Source organism: Schistocerca piceifrons, chromosome 2, assembly GCF_021461385.2.
Source record: "Schistocerca piceifrons isolate TAMUIC-IGC-003096 chromosome 2, iqSchPice1.1, whole genome shotgun sequence".
Lineage (NCBI taxonomy): Eukaryota > Metazoa > Arthropoda > Insecta > Orthoptera > Acrididae > Schistocerca > Schistocerca piceifrons.
The window spans coordinates 1089441316-1089463475 of NC_060139.1; the positions used below are offsets into that span (position 1 = coordinate 1089441316).

At 43.8% G+C, this 22160-nt stretch overlaps 1 protein-coding gene across 1 annotated transcript in view; it reads right to left on the minus strand.

The window, feature by feature from the left end:
* The window catches only part of LOC124776148 (PDF receptor-like), a 397145-nt gene that overhangs the window by 186867 nt on the left and 188118 nt on the right, over positions 1-22160 (minus strand). The window contains exon 4 of the mRNA XM_047250985.1: positions 6959-7110. Within this exon, the coding sequence (XP_047106941.1) occupies positions 6959-7110 (152 nt within the window). The remainder of the gene's footprint in view (positions 1-6958; positions 7111-22160) is intronic.

The window sequence follows — 22160 nt, forward strand, 5'->3', positions numbered from 1 at the left end:
AGAGAATCTCTGGCAATCCGAAGCGACTCACATCATTGGTATTGGTGTGAGCCACCACTTGCAGCTGGCGGCACCCTGTACTCTTCATGGCAACCGGTAGGATCTGTTCCATGTCTGGGATGACTCCAGCCGGTACGCACACAGGGTGCACATTGGCTTTCCTTCCCTCCCTGCCAGCCTTGCCCCTATGGGGCCCCATGACTCCCCTAACATTGGAGCTCTCACCTACCAACAACCCCACTCTCTGTGACTGCCCGGATCTTGCAGCCTGAGAGATTTCCTCTGAAGCAGGAGAAGCGATTGCATCTGGCTGAGGGACTTTGTCAGCCTGTGTGTCAAACTTATTTGATCTATAAGCATGATTTCAGGGCTGTTTTATTTTCCATCGTTTCGGTACGCCAACGGTCCCGGTGTTGCTTCTCATTGTCAACTAGTATTAGTCGGAAGTTTGACTGAGGACATTTTATTTTGCTCTGGTTTACCTTTGATGCTTACGGCTTGTGAGTATTTGTGATGGACTTTTTACAATTATTTCGTTATGCTATGTCTTTAGAGTCCGCAGGATTAGCCAGCCACTAGAAATTGTGCCATAAGTGGCATCATATCCAGTTTTGGTTGGTATGCTTGCCTGCTCTAATTTCAACCGTACTGCAACTGATCTTTCCATGTCTTCTGATGACGCTCAATATTTCTTTCCCTTCATGTGTAATAGTGTATTAATTTAGGTAATCGATCATCTGATATCCTTTGAAAGTATTCATGCCATTCCTTTCTGTACTCCTCTGTTATCTGAAATGTGCTTTTGACATCCAGCTCATTGTTATTTTCACTATTCTTTTTCCGATACCTGTATTTGCAAGAGGCTTCTGATTTTAGGACTATCATCTCTGCTGCCTGTGTTATATATTCTTTACATTTATGTCTTTTTCGTTAGAACACTCGCCGTATTGGTAACGCAACGACAAACTTGAATGAGTGGGAAAAACTGAAACTTTAAACAGTAAGACGTAGTAAGCAAAGCAGCACAAGGAAATAACAGCGGATAAGCGCATGTGAGTCGCACATTTCTTTCCGACTGGGATAGGTGATTCCTGCGCACGGTATAAGTGTCTTTACACTGATCTATCCGTCCCCTTACACCTTCTTCAACGGCCGCAAGTACCCAGTGCACACAGAAGGGTGCACCTTCGGACAGACTGCACTGATGCAACATGGTTATCATCACCACAATCATCATCATCTTCTCGCTACCAGCTACACCAACGCTGTCTGCGTTTCATAATAATCAACTAAAGATATACTTTTCATTATATTTTAATCATTTTACCATGAAAAAATTCATTTACACATTTTAACATCTTTTAGCTGAAGAGCACCCCAAGAATAGTGCGACAGCCTCTTACCTACCCCCCCCCCCCTTACCCCTTTATGTGGGGAGACTGAAATGAATAAATTTTAAAAAAAGTGTTTATTCCGTCGTACAGAAAGGACTCAGGAGAGTGGAAGATGTTTTACCCATTTCTGCCGCGCACATTGACTCATGAGTATAACCCTCCATGGATGAAACTGATGGTTAGTCTGACGCTTGTGATAAATATCTATGTTTTCTAAATGAAAATAAACATCATTACAGAGGAATGAAATACAGACCCATCAATTAGCACTAGAGTGAGACGGTAACCATCATTTTCGCCGTTCATATCGTTCTGTCTGTATCACTTATCACCAGACATGCGATGACGAGTGACAGTGCTAATATGGCATGCAAATCTCACCTTTGGTGACGTGTGTAAAACTTTATATACTTCGACAAAAATGAAGAAAGTGTAATTCTGCGTCAGTGACAGGTTTTAATTTCATCCCCTGCGCATTTCGACAGTGAATCCAACATCATAAGGGGGAAGAAATCTCTTACAGACTGATTTTTTTTTGCCAACCGCGGTGGCCGAGGGGTTCTAGGTGCTTCAGTCGGGAACCGCGTGACTGCTATGGCCGCAGGTTCGAATAGTGCCTCTGGCATGGATGTGTGTGCTGTCCTTAGGTTAGTTAGGTTTAAGTATTTCTAAGTTATAGGGGACTAATGACCTCAGAGGTTAAGTTCCATAGTGCTCAGAGCCATCTGAACCATTTTTTGTTTTTGTTGGTATGAACTGGTGATTTCCTCCAGCAGAATTCGAGATATCTGTGCGATTAGCTTACCATTTTGCGCTAGTTAAATCACCTAGAGCGAATACCATTTTTTCGTGCCAAGTAATTTGAAATTACAAAAAGTTCCTATGTTACAAGAAGAACGCGAAGTGTGCTGCGCTGTGACGCGGTAAATCAATTTTTTCTTCCACTGTCCCACAATAACGTAATGTTGTGACCGCGATGCAATTAAATTACATTTCCTTCAAAGATTTAAAACTAACTACGTACATCATTTATTTACAGCCAACAAAGGATGAATAAGGTGACAATACGCATTTGCTGTGTTGTTGTGGCAGATGTAGGACTTGCCTTTTCTTTTTCTCAAGAAGAGAGCGATATTTAAATGAATGACAGTGAACTTTACTTACTTAACAAGGATTGGAACATAAAATTCATCTACTTCATTAAAATGCACAGATACTGCCTAAGTAGAATTATGTAAGAGATGACTTCCACGTGACGGTGGTTTAACCGTCGAAACTCTTTGAGTAAGTAATAAAAAGAACGTAGCTGATGAATAATTACCAGTGTTACGTAACAGTTCTCAAGAAGTAGTTTATATTACGTGAAATCTTTAGCTACACGTCCGAGACTATTAAGTGTGTGTTTTGCACTATGTTTGTTTCAGGGAAAAAAGCACAGCGCTGTTCAGATGCAGTCGTTTGATCTTCCTCTGCTGTTCGATTTCCTGGAAGCTGGAAACTCCGTTGTCAAGAGTAACAACAGAGGACATTTATCGGAGGAGTCAGTCTAAGTAGAGGCAATTGAAAAAGGCGGACAGGATTCGATCGATACTCACTGCACATTGCTTTGCTTCGTGACTATCGTGGAGACAGCTGCATCTGCAAAATTGTAATCGAGTCAAAAGTATCTTGAAATGAAACGAGAATGTGTTTCAGAAAAACTGATTCCGTTTCACCGGACTGTATGTTTAACACGAATGAAGATAAGAACTTAGGATAAATTGGAGCCAAAACATCGAGAGTACTCCGCTTCCGGAATAGGTGGTTGCTGTCAGGGCTCTACCTGGCTCAACTCGCTCATTACCTGATGACCGTCGAATCGAGGTGACAACAAGGCATTTCTGATTCTTTGTTCCAATAGGTGCAAGCCAGTTACAGCCGTGTGGAGAGATATTCGATCTGACTCTCCTATAACGGTAGGCCCGTGCTGTTGTCGAATTGAATTGTTGACCTCCAAAGTCACCTGATGTTACGGTATCAGATTTTATTTCTTTTTCTTTTTTTTTTTTTTTGTTTTGTTTTGTTTAGTTACGGACCGGGAAAGACTCTCTGTACGTGCTTCCGATTCCAACAACTTCCGGCGGAAAGCGACGACGCACACCATTAGCACTGAATGTTATAAATCCAGACAAACTCGCAAAAATACAGGATGAATTTGACTGTTGTGTGCCTGTTTGCCGTCCGTCCGGTGGAGAGAGCATTGAACATTGGTACATGGAACCTTTGGGGCTAAGCGTCAGTGTACTCTAATATTGTATGTGAATGCATGTAAAAAACATACCCTTGCAAAATCGGAGGATAGTCGTGATTATAACAATTTTGTAGTACTTTGTGTAAGAAAAAATTACTGCGATGCTTCTTCGTTCATTTACAAAATACATTGATATGCCGAAACATTATGACCGCCGCCTGCCGAGAGGTTGAAAGCTATCTAATGGTGCAGAGCCCCTTGACGTGGTATGGGAATTATATAAGCGAAGTAGAGGCGAATGAGGGGTCATTCTAGCGACAATATGGACCGAAAATGTGGCAATCCGCTGAGGTGAAGGAATCTGATACGACTGGCTGTTACGCTTCGCCGCCTGGGAACTAGCATTTCGGAGACGGCGAAGCTGGTTCCTGCTGGGGTACCACTGCCGTCAAAGTCTATGAAAAATGGTTGATGAAAGCTGAAACCTCCACTAGCCGACAAGGTGATGGACGTCCGCGCTTCCTCACAGAACACGGTGATCTGAGGCTGGTCTGCTCTGTAAAACAGGACAGGCAGCCATTTCCAGCAGATCTGACGACGGGCTCCAGTGCTGGAGCACAACGTTCACCACACTTTGTTGAACATCGGGTCACTCAAGTAGACGACCCCAATGACATCGTCAGTTACCACTGCAGTTGGCACAAGATGGTCGACATCGTAACGCGTTATCTGGTCGGATGAATCACGCCTCCTGTTACACCGGATCGATAGTCGTGGCCAGATACGCCGTCATCTACCCGAACGGCTATTCCAAATACGCGCTGCACTACGCACGCAGGCCCATAGGAGCAACTTTATAAATAAGGGACTTTCACCTATGCCTCCAAGCGAGCTGTGGTAGTAATTGAAGGCAACACGACAACTGTGGGCAACGTGTACATTGATGCGGACCATATGCATCCCTTCATGCTTGATGTCTTCCGCGACGGCGCTGACATCATCCAGCAGGATAATACTCCATGTCTTAAGGCCAGAATAGTACCACAGTACTACAAGTTGGTGCGTTGGACACCGTATTCATCTGTTATGAGCCCGCATCCTAGAGGATATCAAGAGCCAGCTCCGTACCATCGAATCATCACTACATAACACCGTGGGAACTGGATGACCAGTGCGTAGACATTTGTTGCCAAATAACTATGTAAACCCATCAGGGTGACTCGTTTACTTAAGAAGGGTAAAGGAAGGTACACGAAGAATTGCAGATCAATATTCGTAACAGCGGTTTGCTGCAGAATTCTTGAACGTATTCTCACTTCGGACATAAATTTCTTCAGACGGAAAACCTTCCGACCACAAATCAGCGCTGATTTCGAAAGCATCCCTCGTGCGAAACATGACTTGCCCTATTCTGACGTGATATGCTGCGAATCTTGGATGAAGGGCAACAGGTACATATTCCTAGATTTCCGAAAAGCGTTTGATAGCGTGCCCCACTTCAAACTATTAACGAAGGTGCAAGAATACGGAGTAGGATGACAGATATATGAGAGGCTCGACGACTACTTTAGTAACACAACCCAGTATGCTGTGTCCGACGGCGGGAGTTTGTGAGAGATTAGAGCATCGTCAGAAATGACCCACGGAATTGTCATGGTACAGCTCTTATTTTCTGAACGAAAAATGATCTGACGGACAGGGTAAGCAGCAATCTGTCGCTGTTTGCTGATGATGCTGTGTTGTACGGGACGGTGTTATAGTTGAATGAGTGTAGGAGGACACAAGATGATTTAGACAAAATTTCTAATTGGTGTAATGAATGTCAGCTAGCTCTAAATGTAACTTAATGCAGATGAATAGCGAAAACGACCCCTTACTGACCGAATATGACCGAATACAGCATCAGTAGTGCGCTTTTTGCAACAGTAACGTCATTAAGCGTAAGCACTGTAGTAGCGAAGACAAAAGATCGACTTCAATTTGTTGGGAGTAATTTAGGAACATATGGTTCACTGGTAAAGGAGACCGCGTACATCATACTAGGGCGCCCCACTGTCGAGTACTGTTCGAGTCTTTTGGATCCCCACCCGGTCGTATTAAAGAAAGACATGGAGCCAATTCAGAGACGGGCTGCTAGATTTGATATAGTAGGCATGACCAACAAGCAGTTGCTACGGAGATGCTTCAGCAACTTAAGTGGGAATCTCTGGATGGAAAACAACTTCCTTTTCGTGGAACACTTTCGTTCGTTCGAAAAAGTTTAGAGAACCTGAGAAGTTGAGTGCAAAACGATTCTACTGTCGCTAACGTACATTTCGCTTAGCGACCGCTAAGATAAAACACGAGAAATTAGGGCTTGTATAGAGCGATACAACGGCAGTGGTTACCTCGCTCAATTTGCGAGTGGAAGAGAGAAGGAAATGACTATAATGAGATTTTCAATCTGCAGCGGAGTGTGAGCTGATATGAAACTACCTGGCAGATTAAAACTGTGTGCCGGACCGAGACTCGAACTCGAGACCTCTGCCTTTCGCTGTCAAACGCTCTACCAACCGTTTTTTTAATTTTATTTATTTATTTATTTTTTTATTTTTTTGCGTTTTGTTTGATTTTGATCGTTGTGTTTGGTCATTGCGGGCGTCGCAAGACATCTTGTTCAAGTTCGGTGGTTGATCTTTCCACAGTTTTTTATTACAGAACGTTTCGAATTCAAGTCTCGCAGAATAGCTACTACACTGTCTTCCAAAAATGAACTAGCACACTATGAAGGAGAGAGTCTCAAAGGTTTGGCTCATCAGCATCGAGTACTGCGAAAAAGATACGCCTGTTTGGTAGACCCTGCTTTGCTGTATTACCACATTTAACATTCCATTCATCAGTATCGAGTATTGCGAAAAACGATAAGCCATTTTGGTACACCCTGCTTTGCTATATTTCCACATTTGACTTTCCGTTCATCAGTATCGAGTATTGTCAAAAGGGATAAGCCTCTTTGGTACACCCTGCTTTGGTGTATTTCTACAGTTGACATTCCGTTCATTAGCATCGAATATTGTGAAAAAGGATAAGCCTCTTTGGTACAGCCTGCTTTGTTGCACTTCTATATTTGACATTCCGGAAGGAAAAATAACTTGAAATGCGTTGGCTATAATGGAAGTCTTCCGCAGTGATCTCGTATTGATACCGACATTGTTGCAAAGTGGTGTTTTACTGAACGCTCTTTGTGCGTGTTTGATTGAGTGTGCAAACTTGTGGTAATTCAGTGGGTGCGTAGTCCCATATGAGCCTGTATATGTCTCTGTGACTCCTTTTTCGGAATCATCAGTTGGCTTACCTTGGCGGCGGCCTCAGAGCCGGCGTAGAGCCTCCGCATGAGCTGCAGGGTCTCCGGCAGGTAGCAGGGCGTGTAGTTTGTCCAGCCCTGAGGGGACGAAGGGTCGCGGCCCTCCCACCGCCCTTCCAGCGAGCACCGCCGCACGGCGAACTCTGCAACGAAAACATTACGCTGGGAATGGAAAGGTCACAAGAGACATTAATTAGCGAGGGGCACTAGGGTCGTTAACGAAGCGTCTGCAACATTACCCATCAGTACTAATAAAAGTTCCCTTCCTGTATGACTTGCTACGACTATTACACTTTTTTTATTTTATTTATTGATCTTTAACTTGTGCCAAGTAATTCCTTCGTATAAAATACACATTTGATTCACTTGTGGCAAGCGCTGACTACACTGCCGGCCATTAAAATTACACCAGAAAGGATAGTAAATAACGAAATTTTACCAACTGAGCAGTACCCACGTAGGGTGTCCCAAGAGGATTGGCCAATATTCAGGGATACGACAGAAACGTTGAGCTCTAAAATGCATACGTTAGCAGTTATGACCACTTGTTTATCTTCGATGCTGTGAAGCACTTCTCTTCTATGACATGCTCTTTGCTTTCCATACTGTAACAGTTGCTAGTACGCGCCAAAAGAAGAAAAAAATATACAGTAAACACGGGCTGTAAAGCTCATGCCTTAAGGGCGATGAGTTCTTGTTCATCTTCATTGCAGTGAAACACTTCTCTTGTACCAAACAAGTGCTCACAGCTCACAGACAAATAGGTAGAACAGAATATCTTGCTGCTGGAGTTCGTAAAGTATGATATTTCACTTTCGAGTTTCGCCAGGTAAGAAATGTGGAAGTGTTGAATTATGTGTGTTCACTGGTCAATGCGAAGTAGACGTCTCCCAAAGGATAAGTCAATCGATGGTAGGTCTTAGATAATTAAATGGAGTCTTTTGGATTTTGCACATAGCCAGTCGAACAAAGATAATAGTGTTATATGCTGCGATTGAAAGCATTCTAACATATTGAAAGGGTACAGTACCGCCCGACATTGAAAATAGGTACAACATACTTCATTATTTTTGTCAGAACAACACATCTTTTTTGTAAAATAACTCAATTTCAATTAATACAGCGAAGCCGGATACCAGTGTGGGAAAGAATGACAATTTATTTATTTAATTGATCACATGTGCACTCCCACAAAGTAAATCCCTACATCCAGTTTGGTGAGATCTGTGAAATGAATGAATGTATGGTCATCTGCTAACCACAGATAGTGAATGTGAATATATGATCACCTTTGAGACGATCCTTTGGCCACCTTTGGTGGGACCAAAGAGATGAAATTTACCTGAGCTTTGAGCGCCTGAAATGTGGCTGTCCAATACGGTAGCAGGTTGCTCCCCCACTTCGACAGAGGTGTGAGAGAACCTAAAGAACGGCCATGTTTCAGCACTCTGCCGCTGGATCTTGTGCTGTTAAGACCTGTTTTAGTTGTGCTCCGTAATGACGAAAGAGTGGAGACATGGTATGCATGTGGAATATTTAAGAGTAGTTTGAAATATTAATTTCTCTATTTCAGGAACTTTTGTGGGGAGAATTAGATGTCAGGCAGGTAATATTAATGGGATCGTAGTAATCCTTGGAAGTGACCAACGGTCACAATGAAACCACGTGTAGCAATAAGTTGAAATACTTCCGTGTGCTTAAGTTAAGCTGAATTACTAGCGTGTGTACAATAAGTTGAAATATTTAAGAAATAGCGTGTGTACCATAAGTTGAAATATTTAAGAAATGGCGTGCGCAGGACTTGAAATTAGAGACGAGTACTTCCACGTGGTGAGTACTGTGTGAGTCTCAAACTGTGTATGAGACAAAAGATAAAGAGAAGTACTCGTCCATGGTATCAGTTGAGGACTCGCGTGTGTGATGAATACGTTCTTAATATTACTTTGCGTGATATGATTCCGTGTGACGCTAGATTCAAACTCTGAGAGAGAAGCAAGGTGAGTCGGCCGTCTATCCAGCAACGCCACTTGGCTTCCATTGCACAGGAAGACGTGCATATATCTCCAGAGTTCATAGTAGGAAAGTAGAATTACGAAGTGGGGCAGTGTCGTGTGAAACTGGGATAAATATTAATTGAAGTGGGAAAGCTGAAAGTGATAGTGTTGTGACTATTTAGTTTTATATTTCTTATTGCAGTATGATGTATGTCATGTAATTTGGGTATGTGTGGTTTGCAAGGGAGAGTAGCAAGGTAGTTTCAAATGATTAGTGGGTTATGCTTGTTCCTTCTGTATCGCTCGATCTGGAGGAAAGTTTCGTGATGATGATTGTGAGAGTCGAAGTGTGAGATATAATAAAAGATCCACCATCCTATCCAGAAAGTGCACTGTCGCGTTAAATAATTACGAGAGCATAATATAGAGATTCACCAATGTAAAGCCATGCCTACTGGGCGGAATTTCTCATGTGTTATTGTTGTAGGTTATAGAATTTGTGTGTTTAGGTTAGAGAATTTATCGGAATATATAAGATAGTGAAAAGAAAAAGATTGGTGGACTTTTCCTTCGAATTGTATGTTGTCATAATGTCCCGAATTTATAATGTGTGCGCCATTCATATTCAGTGCGGTGGCCACGTGTTGACAAAAGCCGTTAAATAAAAGACAAAAAGAAAATGTGGTATTGCCAGTGCGTAGTGTACAGTCAGAGTTCTGTAAATTACTGATAGTCAGATGCGTAATTCCGTTGCGTATTATTCATACAGGAGGATAATTTGTAACTAAATTGTGAGTACGAGAGTTCATGTTACTCGATAAATTAAGAATGAATCCACTCGCTTGGCAGACCACTCATCTTGCAGGCCTGACTGCTTGATGCCACAGTATGAGCAAGGCATGTGGGTGTCTCTCAATGTGGGTTAGATTTTTAGACACTGAACGAGAGACAAAGGGGGGAATTGAAGCTACCCAAGTGGATGGGTTACGGCGTAGCACGAGAGCGACCTCCTTGGATCAACTGAGGAATGAATGGATGCGGTGAAACCAATTACGTAGAGGACTGACGCTCGAGCACTGAGGATGTTATGGACAAGGACGGATGGAGGGACAAACAATGATAGCGTTGGTCGCTCAATTGGTTTCCGCCAAGGAGAAGAAGCTATTGGAGGCCGAAGACAATTTGGAGGGAACTGTAGTCAAAGTCACGGAAGGGAAAGGTATGGCGGAAGAAGACTGGCGGCGTGGAAGGACAGTGAAGTTTGGCGTCATGGAAGTTTGTGGAATCTGAGGACAGGTAATTACTGATGAGTGGGAATGTCTGCTAAAGTAAACCACGCAAGTTAGTTTACCAGACAATAATTTTTTTTTATTTTCGGTTGTATTACCGCGTCTTAAAAAAGGAAACCAAAGAGCTTGCTATAGATGACAATCGTTTCACAGCATCGTAGATAAAGAAGTGTCCATAGCTCTTACGGTATGTATTTTAAAGCCCATATTTACTAGACTTTTTTGGTTTGAAGATCATTCCTGAGATATCCCTGAATACTAAGCATTCTTCCCGGGAAATGCTGTGTATTACTAAACGACCGAAATAATTGCACATACACTCCTGGAAATTGAAATAAGAACACCGTGAATTCATTGTCCCAGGAAGGGGAAACTTTATTGACACATTCCTGGGGTCAGATACATCACATGATCACACTGACAGAACCACAGGCACATAGACACAGGCAACAGAGCATGCACAATGTCGGCACTAGTACAGTGTATATCCACCTTTCGCAGCAATGCAGGCTGCTATTCTCCCATGGAGACGATCGTAGAGGTGCTGGATGTAGTCCTGTGGAACGGCTTGCCATGCCATTTCCACCTGGCGCCTCAGTTGGACCAGCGTTCGTGCTGGACGTGCAGACCGCGTGAGACGACGCTTCATCCAGTCCCAAACATGCTCAATGGGGGACAGATCCGGAGATCTTGCTGACCAGGGTAGTTGACTTACACCTTCTAGAGCACGTTGGGTGGCACGGGATACATGCGGACGTGCATTGTCCTGTTGGAACAGCAAGTTCCCTTGCCGGTCTAGGAATGGTAGAACGACGGGTTCGATGACGGTTTGAATGTACCGTGCACTATTCAGTGTCCCCTCGACGATCACCAGTGGTGTACGGCCAGTGTAGGAGATTGCTCCCCACACCATGATGCCGGGTGCTGGCCCTGTGTGCCTCGGTCGTATGCAGTCCTGATTGTGGCGCTCATATGCACGGCGCCAAACACGCATACGACCATCATTGGCACCAAGGCAGAAGCGACTCTCATCGCTGAAGACGACACGTCTCCATTCGTCCCTCCATTCACGCCTGTCGCGACACCACTGGAGGCGGGCTGCACGATGTTGGGGCGGAAGACGGCCTAACGGTGTGCGGGACCGTAGCCCAGCTTCATGGAGACGGTTGCGAATGGTCCTCGCCGATACCCCAGGGGCAACAGTGTCCCTAATTTGCTGGGAAGTGGCGGTGCGGTCCCTACGGCACTGCGTAGGATCCTACGGTCTTGGCGTGCATCCGTGCGTCGCTGCGGTCCGGTCCCAGGTCGACGGGCACGTGCAACTTCCGCCGACCACTGGCGACAACATTGATGTACTGTGGAGACCTCACGCCCCACGTGTTGAGCAATTCGGCGGTACATCCACCCGGCCTCCCGCATGCCTACTATACGCCCTCGCTCAAAGTCCGTCAACTGCACATACGGTTCACGTCCACGCTGTCGCGGCATGCTACCAGTGTTAAAGACTGCGATGGAGCTCTGTATGCCACGGCAAACTGGCTGACACTGACGACGGCGGTGCACAAATGCTGCGCAGCTAGCGCCATTCGACGGCCAACACCGCGGTTCCTGGTGTGTTCGCTGTGCCGTGCGTGTGATCATTGCTTGTACAGCCCTCTCGCAGTGTCCGGAACAAGTATGGTGGGTCTGACACACCGGTGTCAATGTGTTCTTTTTTCCATTTCCAGGAGTGTATTTCATACAATTAATAGCGAATTTAAAAATTTTAAATCTAATCTTAATCTACTCAAAAGTGATATAGTCTTCCGTTAAAGGTTTAACACATTAAGTCCATTCTTAAAGTTGATACTGTGTATGTCTCTTATGACAGCGCAAATCACTGCGTGGAAATTCCCAGACTACATTCATCAAGTATTTGAGAACGTGTACACTAAGAGACTTCTAACAAGTTCTAGACATTGTTTCAAATATTTTCCGAAAGATTTGCCTGCTGTATTCGCATAAAATAATGAAATGATGGAAGTTTACGGCTTACTAACTTTTGCTCTTCATGCTGGAGAAGTTCATCACGCATGATGTTCTGCATCTATTACTTATTGACTACTAGCCCCATTCGCCGTATGTTTAGCACACAGTATCAACACATACCACTGAATGATCTTTAAAACAGTATATTCCTGTGACAGATATTTAACGAAATACGATGTCATAATTATTGTGATGTGTGAAAGTCTAGCTTTTCTTAAAATGGAACGCAAATTACCCAGACTTTACTCATCTCATGTTTGATAATGAGAGCAATAGCGAGTATTTAGAAAAGAGATTATCACTTTCTTGGTTTACCATTTCTGGTTTTGACTTTTTCGTTACTCTATGGGTGAATTCTCTGAATCTAACAAAACGAATATAATTATGGTTTCACGTCTTCTACCTTAAAGGTTTTACGGTCTTAAAAAGTAACTTATCTGCAAAGAAATCAGAAGTTTGAAGCCGTCCGATTGCTTAAAGAGTAGAGGGTGGGGGTTACTGGTTGCATGAAGGATACGTGATTCAGTTTGTAGGCGGTGCAAGGTGTAGAGCACCTGTAGACAACCGGCGGTGCAATTCATTTGAGTCCGACCACAGGAAGAAGCTCGTGGGAGAGCGTGGTACCCACGTAGTACTGCCCCTGTGACGCATCTTCGGATACTCGCCGTTCTACTGTGTATACTTCTTCAGTTTATCTTCTGAATAAGACAGCCTATATACGTTAAGTTCAAGCGTTTTAGACGTTTAAACTTTTTAAAATAAACAAAGAAATGATGATTATTTTGTGTTACAGAAACAACCCATGGCTATGCGACCACTCATTAAAAGCACTTTTGGACGAATATTTCAAAACAATGCTTGCTAATCGTGTTTGTGGAAATTAAACCACTAAATTTCCATCGCTGTAATGAGCTGGCACTGGCTAAAAATTTCAAGCTACTTCGAACTGCTTGTTGACTAGGGGTTGTCTGTCTCATTGCTGATTTTTTTCTTGTTCTTTCTCCTATTAACATTAATAAATAATTCTTCCCCATTATATACGTATTAGAACATTGCAGCTTTTTAAATTATAGGGATTATGAAATAAATCAGTTGCAACCAGTTACTTTTATAGACGCTTATTTTTCCATGATGACATTTCAAGATGCTTAGCAACTTGCCTTCAGATGTTTACCTTTATTTACGGGTCGTCACCATTTTATCTTTACTGACAACGTTGCATAATTTTGCAATTATGTAAAGAATCACTGGTAACATCTGCAGATGGGGTGAACATACAATGAAAGTAAACTGAAAAACGCGAGATTTGAGATATAATTTATTGGCGTGGCGCTTCGGAAAAAGGAAGTGGCAATCGCATCGATGCGTTATACCACATACAGTAACGTCATGGGCACTGTGGTTCTGACTTGATGCACTACGGGCGCCGCGGTCGCTTCACGTGACTAACCACCCGCAAGTGTGGCGTCACCGCCAGACACCACACTTGCTAGGTGGTAGCCTTTAAGTCGGCCGCGGTCCGTTAGTATACGTCGGACCCGCGTGTCGCCACTATCAGTGATTGCAGACCGAGCGCCGCCACACGGCAGATCTAGAGAGACTTCCTAGCACTCGTCCCAGTTATACAGCCGACTTTACTAGCGATGGTTCACTGACAAATTACGCTCTCATTTGCCGAGACGATAGTTAGCATAACCTTCAGCTACGCCATTTGCTACGACCTAGCAAGGCGCCATTATCATTTGCTATTTATCTTGTGATGCATGTACCGTCAGACCGATGTTCACCAATTATGGATTAAAGTTAAGTATTCCATAAGCTACGTACTTTTTTTACTAGACTCCTTTAACTGTTCCAGACCTCACGCCAGCCTGCGTGAGCTTAAACGCGTGCCTTTCGGCTATCTCATAGTGGCTTGGCTGTCTTGCCAAGTCACAACAGAAAGTCAATCAGGCCCACGGGTCCCCGAAAGCTGCCCGTGCCTGTTGTAGAGGGTTCGGCATTTAGTACACAGATGTGTCACCTGTGACAGCAGCAGCGGCCCCAAGTCACCTGGGCGTCGAGTCGCGCTGGTTTCTGAGCTAGGATGACAGGTACGGGCACGTCACTCCATGCTGCTACTTCTCTGTGTTGGCTGGCGAGTTGCGGAGTCCCAGTTTCCAGATGTTTCCAGTGAACGATATATCTGAAGGACATGATAGCCGGTGTAGCAGTCGAAGATCCTCTGTATCGGGGTACGTCAGGACAGTACGATCGGCTTACTGTCTTCCATTTACTTGCTGGAAAACAACGTCACGGTGACCTCAAGATGCAGTACAGCAACCAGACTTGACACATCAAAAACTTAACGGCTGCTGTTAACCCAGAGATGCATAGAAAGGGTCTTCTAGACCCGGCAATCTTTCGTTTTCTCACTAAATCGTGTGGAAATTTGTTTGTTTCAGATCATATGCTTTGTAATCCTTGGGAATACAATTGACTTTCTTCGGAAAAAAACTTTATTTGTAGCTAGTCAAATTATTTCATATTATCTATTTTGTAATCCCACAGGTGTAACACATAACAGGGGTCGTTTAGAATCTTTAGCGAATCAGCAATCTTTACAGCAGTTTATTTAACCTTTACTTCACCGGCGTTTTAAAGAAACTAGGTTACAGGCAACACACACTCTCTTGAGGAGTCAGAAGTACTATGAAAGTTGGAAGTTATAGCACTCAGTTAAAGGTTAGGTATTTCTCAATGCCAGAATGATATCATGTTAACATGTTTTGTTTCATAAATAGAATAAGTACGTAAGATACCAAGCTACAGATAACGAACAAAAGAACTTCATCAGGTGTCACCGAAAGTAACCGACATTTGGAAGCAGCTGAATGGCTTGAAGACGAAGCCCTTTCTGATCAAGAAAGTAGCACAGATTCAGACGCTGATGGGCGCCAGGAAAACTAACCCAAGTCCTCTAGCATTCCAAATGAAACAAGCAGTGAAGCATTACATGCTACACACTACAAAATTGCTGATTTCCTTATTGGACATATTGTTACTCAATTGAATAAATTATTGCTGTCAATAAGAAGAAAAAGAGTACGTAACATAATGAAAATTCAGATAGTATAACAATCCAAAAAATGAATTCCACTCGAAATCAAGTTTTCCTCATCTAGAGGTATTTTAGAATCATCAGTTTCGTCTGAAAGATAATCTGACAACTGCAAGTCAGCATGAACCCGTGGTCTAGGGTACCGTCTTTCATTACTGATCTAAATGTCCTCGTTCCCGGTTAGAGCCCCACCACCGCTTAAATTCTGAATAAAAACCATCAACAATGGAGGCCGAAAACTTCAGGCATAAGAAATCGCCCTCATTCAGCCAACGACCCTGTCAAAGACGGTGGAGGTGCGAATAGAGGTTCAGTGTACCCTCTTGTCCTTAGGATGGGAAACTGCCCCTAAAGGTGGAAGAATCAGCAATGATCAACGGCATGAGGACGCAGAAGACCACGGAAACCACTGCATTGAAGGCAAATTACGTGTATCCACAGGACATGTGGCCTGTAACTGAGAAAGTGTCATGATGATCTCTCCAATGGCAACAGATTCTGGTCTAGTCCTCCACTCGGATCTCGGATTCTGGTCAAACGACCGAGTGATGTAGCGGAGTGGTTAGTATACTGGACTCTTGTTCGGGAGAACGACTGGGTAAACCCGCCTCCGGCCATCCTGATTAAGGTTTTCTGTTATTTCCCTAAACCGCTTCAAGCAAATGCCGGGATGGTTCCTTTGAAAGGGCACGGTCGTCTTCCTTCCCCGTCCTTTTCTAATCCGATGGGACCGATGACCTTGCTGTTTGGTCCCCTCCCCAAAATCAACCAACCAACCAATCAAAAGAGTATAGGATGATATCAACAGCTACAGAAAATGGTATAACGGGAGTAGAATACGGGAGTACGACAGAGAGTGGGATACTATGAACATTCCAGTGATAGGGTTGTTCTCATTAGAATCGACAGCAGACCAATATCGACAACAATATTTGGGTTCTGCATACCGACGTCGCAAGAATGGGATGAAGAGATAGAGAAAGTACATGAGGGTATTGGAGATGAAAATCTAATAGTCATGGGGAATTGGAACATGGTTGGAGGGGAACGAGCAGAAGAAAGGTTAACAGTAGAATATGGGCTTGGTAATAGAGACGAGGGACGAGAAAGGCTAATTGGGTTATGCAATAAATTTTAGCTAGTAATAGCGAATACTCTATCCAAGAATAACAAGAGAAGGTGATATACTTAGAAACGGCTGCAACACACGGCAAGATTTCAGGCAGAGATTCCGAAATCAGATATTGGATTGTAAGGCGTACCCAGGAGTAGATATACTCTCAGGTCGCAATATAGTAATGATGAAGAGTAGGCTGAAGTTCAAGGAAGAATCAGTAAATAAAGAAGCCGGATACGGAAGTACTAAAGAATGAAGATATACACTTGAAGTTCACTGAGGCTGTAGACACTGCGGTAACGGACAGCTCAGTATGCAGTGCATTTGAAGACGAATGAACGTCTTTAAAGAGGGAAATCACGGAAGTTGGAAAGAAAACCGTAAGTACATGAAAGGCAGATGAGAAGCATCCATGTATAACAGATAAAGTACTTCAGCTGATCGAGGAAAGCCGCGCGGAGTAGCCGCACGGTTTGAGGCGCCATGCCACGGACTGCGCGGCTCATCCCCCATAAGGTTCGAGTCCTCCCTCGGGCATGGGTGTGTGTGTTGTTCTTAGCGTAAGTTAGTTTAACTAGTGTGTAAAACTGGGGATCGATGAACTCAGCAGTTTGATCCTTAGAAATTCACACACATTTGAACATTTTTGATCGACGAAAGAAGGAAGCAGGTAGATGTTCAGGGAAATTCAGGAAGACAGAAATAGAAGTCAATTAGGAACGGAATAAAAAGGAAGTGCAGGGGAGCTAAGGCAAAATGGCTCCATGAGAAACGAGAAGAAATCGGAAAAGAAATGATCGTGGGAACAACAGCTTCTGCATATAGAGAAATCAAAACAACTTTCGGTGAAATTAAAAGCATGGAGGGGGGGGGGGGGGCGGTAACGTTAGGAGTTCATTGTAACTTCCACTGTTATATGCAAATGATGGGGCGGATAGATGGAAAGAGAGCAAAATGGCTCTGAGCACTATGGGACTTAACATCTTACGTCATCAGTCCCCTAGAACTTAGAACTACTTAAACCTAACTAACCTAAGGACATCACACACATCCATGCCTGAGGCAGGATTCGAACTTGCGACCGTAGCAGTCCCGCGGTTCCGGACTGCAGCGCCTAGAACCGCAAGACCACCGCGGCCGGCGGAAAGAGAGCATTCAAGGCAAGTTTTGTCTGATGACGTGATAGAAGCAGAGCCAGGAGTTGACAGGGAACAGATAGAGGACCATATATATCAGAATCAGAATTTAAAAGAGCTTTGAAAGACTTAAGATCAAATAAAGCAGTAGGAACAGAGAAAATTCCATCAGAATTTCTAAAATCTTTTGGGAAGTGGGAACAAAACGACTGTTCACGTGGGTCAGCAGAATGTATGATACTGATAATATAACATCAGACCTTCGGAAAAATATCATTCGCACAACTCCGAAGCCTGCAAGAGCTCACAAGTGCGAGAACTATAGTAGAAACATGTTAACAGCAGATGCATCCAAGTTAATGCCAAGAATAATATAGGGAAGACTGGAAAAGAAAATTGTTGGCATGTTAGACTACGGTCTTCTTTTTGGGAGACGTAAAGATACCAGAGACTCAATTATGACGTTGCGGTCGATAATGGAAGCCAGACTAAAGACAAATTAAGACAAATGCATCGGATTTGTCGATCTGGAAAAAGCGTTTGACAACGTCAAATGGAACAAGATGTTTGATATTCTAAGGAATAAACTGCGGGATAAGCTATAGGGAGAGATGGGTGATATAGAACAGGTACAAGAGCCAACAGGGAATAATAAGAGTGGAAGACTAAGAACTAAGTGCTCGGATCAAGAAAGGTGTAACACAGAGGTGTAGTCTTACGCTCCTAGTTCAGTCAATACATCGAAGAAGCAATGATGGAAATAAAAGAAAGTTCAAGACTTTAATTAAAATTCAAGGTGAAAGGATACTAATGAGTACAGAATAGGGACTGATAGTAAATCGAAGAGAGACGTAAGTAATGAGAATAAACAGAAATGAAAACGGCTATAAACGTAACATCAGGATTGATGGTCAGCAAGTAGATGATGGTAAGAAAGTCTGCCGCCTAGGCAGTAGAACAAGTTATGGTAGATGGAGCAAGGAGGACATAAAACACACACTAGCATTAACGAAAAAGGCATTCCTGGCCGAGAGAAATCTGATAGTATCAAACATAGGTCTTAACACGAAAAAGAAATTTCTGAGAATTTACGTTTGGAAGCAGAGCGTTGTATGGTAGGGAGACATGGACTAAGGGAACACCAGAACAGAAGAGAATCGAAGCCTTTCAGATGTGGTGCTACAGAAGAACGTTGAAAATTAGGTGGACTGAGAATGTAAGGCATGAGTAGATTCTCCGCAGATTTGGCGAGACAAGAAGAAGAAAGTGAATGATAGGACGTCTGTTAAGGCATCAAGGAGTAACTTCCATGGTACTACAGGGAGCTGTAAAAGGTAAAAGCTGTACAGGAAGACAGAACTGAGACGAAAAGATTCGCGCAGGAGATGAAATGGTGGCGGCTCGCGTCAAACTGGTCAGGTTAATACCGATGACTTAAGAAAGAAAAATAAAACAGTTGAGCCTCTTCACCAGAAGCCGCAGTACATACAGTTGAAGAAACATACAAGAGGGTGGTATTTTGTTTTATGGATAGATATACAATTATAGCAGGAATCAATATCTTGTGATTATCTTCACAGAACCATTGGTTCTTGAATACCCTATGCCACGTGGGACATCACCTCCACGCTGAGAAGGTAGGAAAGACCAGTATTTCATAACTTGTAATTGAAAACGGCATTCGCAACGTTGTATTCCTCAGACATATCGAACAGGGGACTACTCAACGCGTCTCCGTGGCGGTACAGGGAACTATGACGTATCATGACAGGCAGTACATTGTGACCGGAGCTCACGTATCGTGCAGACGTAGAACAGGTAGCGGCTCTAAACATTACAATACTTGTGCAGAGTTTATTGTTTGCACACCTACCTTTCATTTGCACAACAGATGTGCACGTGGAAGATGAAAGTTGCACCTACGGAAGGCCTCGTGATGACTGGGTATTGTGTGCTGTCCTTAGGTTAGTTAGGTTTAAGTAGTTCTACGTTCTAGGGGACTGATGACCATGGGTGTTAAGTCCCATAGTGCTCAGAGCCATTTGAAGCAGCCACCTACGGAAGAAAAAACTGAAATCATCCTAATTAACAGAGAATGTAGGAGAAACGTTGTGTCTGCTGTTGCCTTGTACGCCGAGCTTTTTCTGTAGAAAGCTCGCTCTCGTTCGTTCCTATACAAGGTTGTGAACGCCTTTATCTGTGATATCAGCTTACAGGCAGTCAAGAGAGAAGGCATACAACGTGGTACAGTGGAAACTAATCAAATAACTGTACTAGCGGCGGTGCACCACTATCAACGGATAAGCACCCAGCAGTTATACCGCGATTCCGGATGTCACAATACTGCATTGTCATAGGTATCATCCACAGCAACAAGAAATTCTTAGCGAAGGTTTCCGTCGCTGGCCAGTGTTTTGTGATTGGACACGTTAGAAAATGCAAACGACTCCCACTTTGTTTGCCGCGGTGCTATTTTCGAAGAACCTATGTGCATAAGCAAACCATGGAAGCGTTAACGAGCATACCATGAATTACTGGAGTGTAGACAATCCCAACTGGTTACGTAAGTTGGACAGGAAATTTGTACGTAATAGTTTACAAACATATACTACCTGTGCCCCTCCAAATGTCAATTAGAGTATCAACTAAAATTTTTAAGTGCGTTGATCAATAACCTTTGGAGATTGTTGTACACAAGGTTCGCTGTTAACGTATGGTGTGATCTCATAGGGGGAAAAACCTCACTGGTCCGTATTTTATGGACGGTATGTTGAATGGACGCAAATATCAAACGTTTTCGGAACAGGAACGGTCCGGTAGTGTTGCAGGACGTGGCCCTGCACGTTAGTCAACGTATGTGATTTCGCACGACGATCGCTCAGCGCATTTCGCAATCGAAACACTGGAGGTATTGGACTGTGTTCTGTGTTTACACTGGTTGGTGCACCGGCAGATGTGGTGCACTAGGTCGCCGGGATTAACGTCGACTGACTTCTTGCTTCGGAGATATTTAAAAGATAATGTGTACCAGCAAGTGCTAACAGGACGTGAAGTCATGGTCCACCACAACCAGAAACGCCTGTGCTGACATTGCAGCACATACACTTCCATCCTGGGTACGGTCATTTGAACAGCGGAGCACAAAGTTTATGGAAATTGGCTGTGCTACGTTTGGACGCCTACTCTTATTGGAAAAGTACAGTAGCGGTCGCCTCTAGACACGGGCGCGGTGCGCGCTTCTAGTACCTCCTGTTCGATATGCCGGAGAAACATAACGTTGCGAATGGGGTTTCCAATTAGAAGTTATGAAATACTGGCCTGTTATATCCTCGTAGGAACGAGGTAAGGTCCCACGTGTCACTGGGAATTCAAGGACCATTGAGCAGCGTCTGTTAAATTACGATTGTATGGCCACTTCTATTCCTCTTACTACAGCGCCATCCGTGGCTAAACGCAGAAAATGCTTCAGACGAAACGTATGTAGATTCTGCAGTACAATCGTAATCTGCAATAAAAAAAAAAATGTGGTTCCCATTGAAATTTCAAAGTTACCGCCGCCACTAACACAAGCCGTCGACTGGAGGCTGGAGTGTGGTATCGTTCGACGCCCCCTCCGAGAAAAACAAATTGGAATTACAACTTTTTGTGATCCGACGTGTAATTCTCGAGATATTTCAGTGTCTTCAGTTAAGAAAAAAATTATAAATTTGTGGTAAGATCTTATGGGACCAAACTGCTAAGGTCATCGGTTCCTTACACACTACTTAATCCAACTTAAACGAACTTACCCGAAGGACACCACACACCCATGCCCGAGTGAGGACTCGAACCTCCGGCGGAAGGAACCGCGCGGACCGTGCAAGGTGCCCTAGACCTCGCGGCTATCCCGCGCGGCTCAGTATAGGTTGGTTGGGTTAAAGATTAAAGGGACCAAACTACAAAGGTCACCGGTCCCTTGTTTCATAAAAACACAGAGCACAGTGAAACTATCCACCAGTCAGGCGTAGCACTAAAAGAAAAATTCTGGGGGAAGAAAAGCCCCATGGTCCATTGTAAGACAACACGGAAAACAGAGCACAACAACAAAAACAACATAGAGAACAAAAGCAGAAGGAATTAAAACTGCACAGCAGAGGACTGTGGCTGGCTGATCACGAAAATAATAGGATGAGCCAGCCACTCTGCAACACGTTAAAACCTCCAGCCTAAAAGTTTAGGGTGGAGTTGAATTACAACACAAATCTAATTAAAAGATACAGCTCAAAAGAGGGTGATGTTAAAAAAATTTAAATGGACCTATAAAAGCCGCTTGCGCGAATAAAACTTAAAACCCGATCTCCCATAGAGACATTGTCACCTAAAAGAGAGGATAAATCACCCGCCTGAGAGCGGTTAAAAGAGGACATTCCAACAAAATATGGGCCACCGTCATGTTCGCACCACAGCGACAATAAGGAGGGGGGTCCTCTCGACGCAGCAGATGACCATGCGTCAGCCAAGAGTGACCAATGCGGAGCCTACAGAGAACC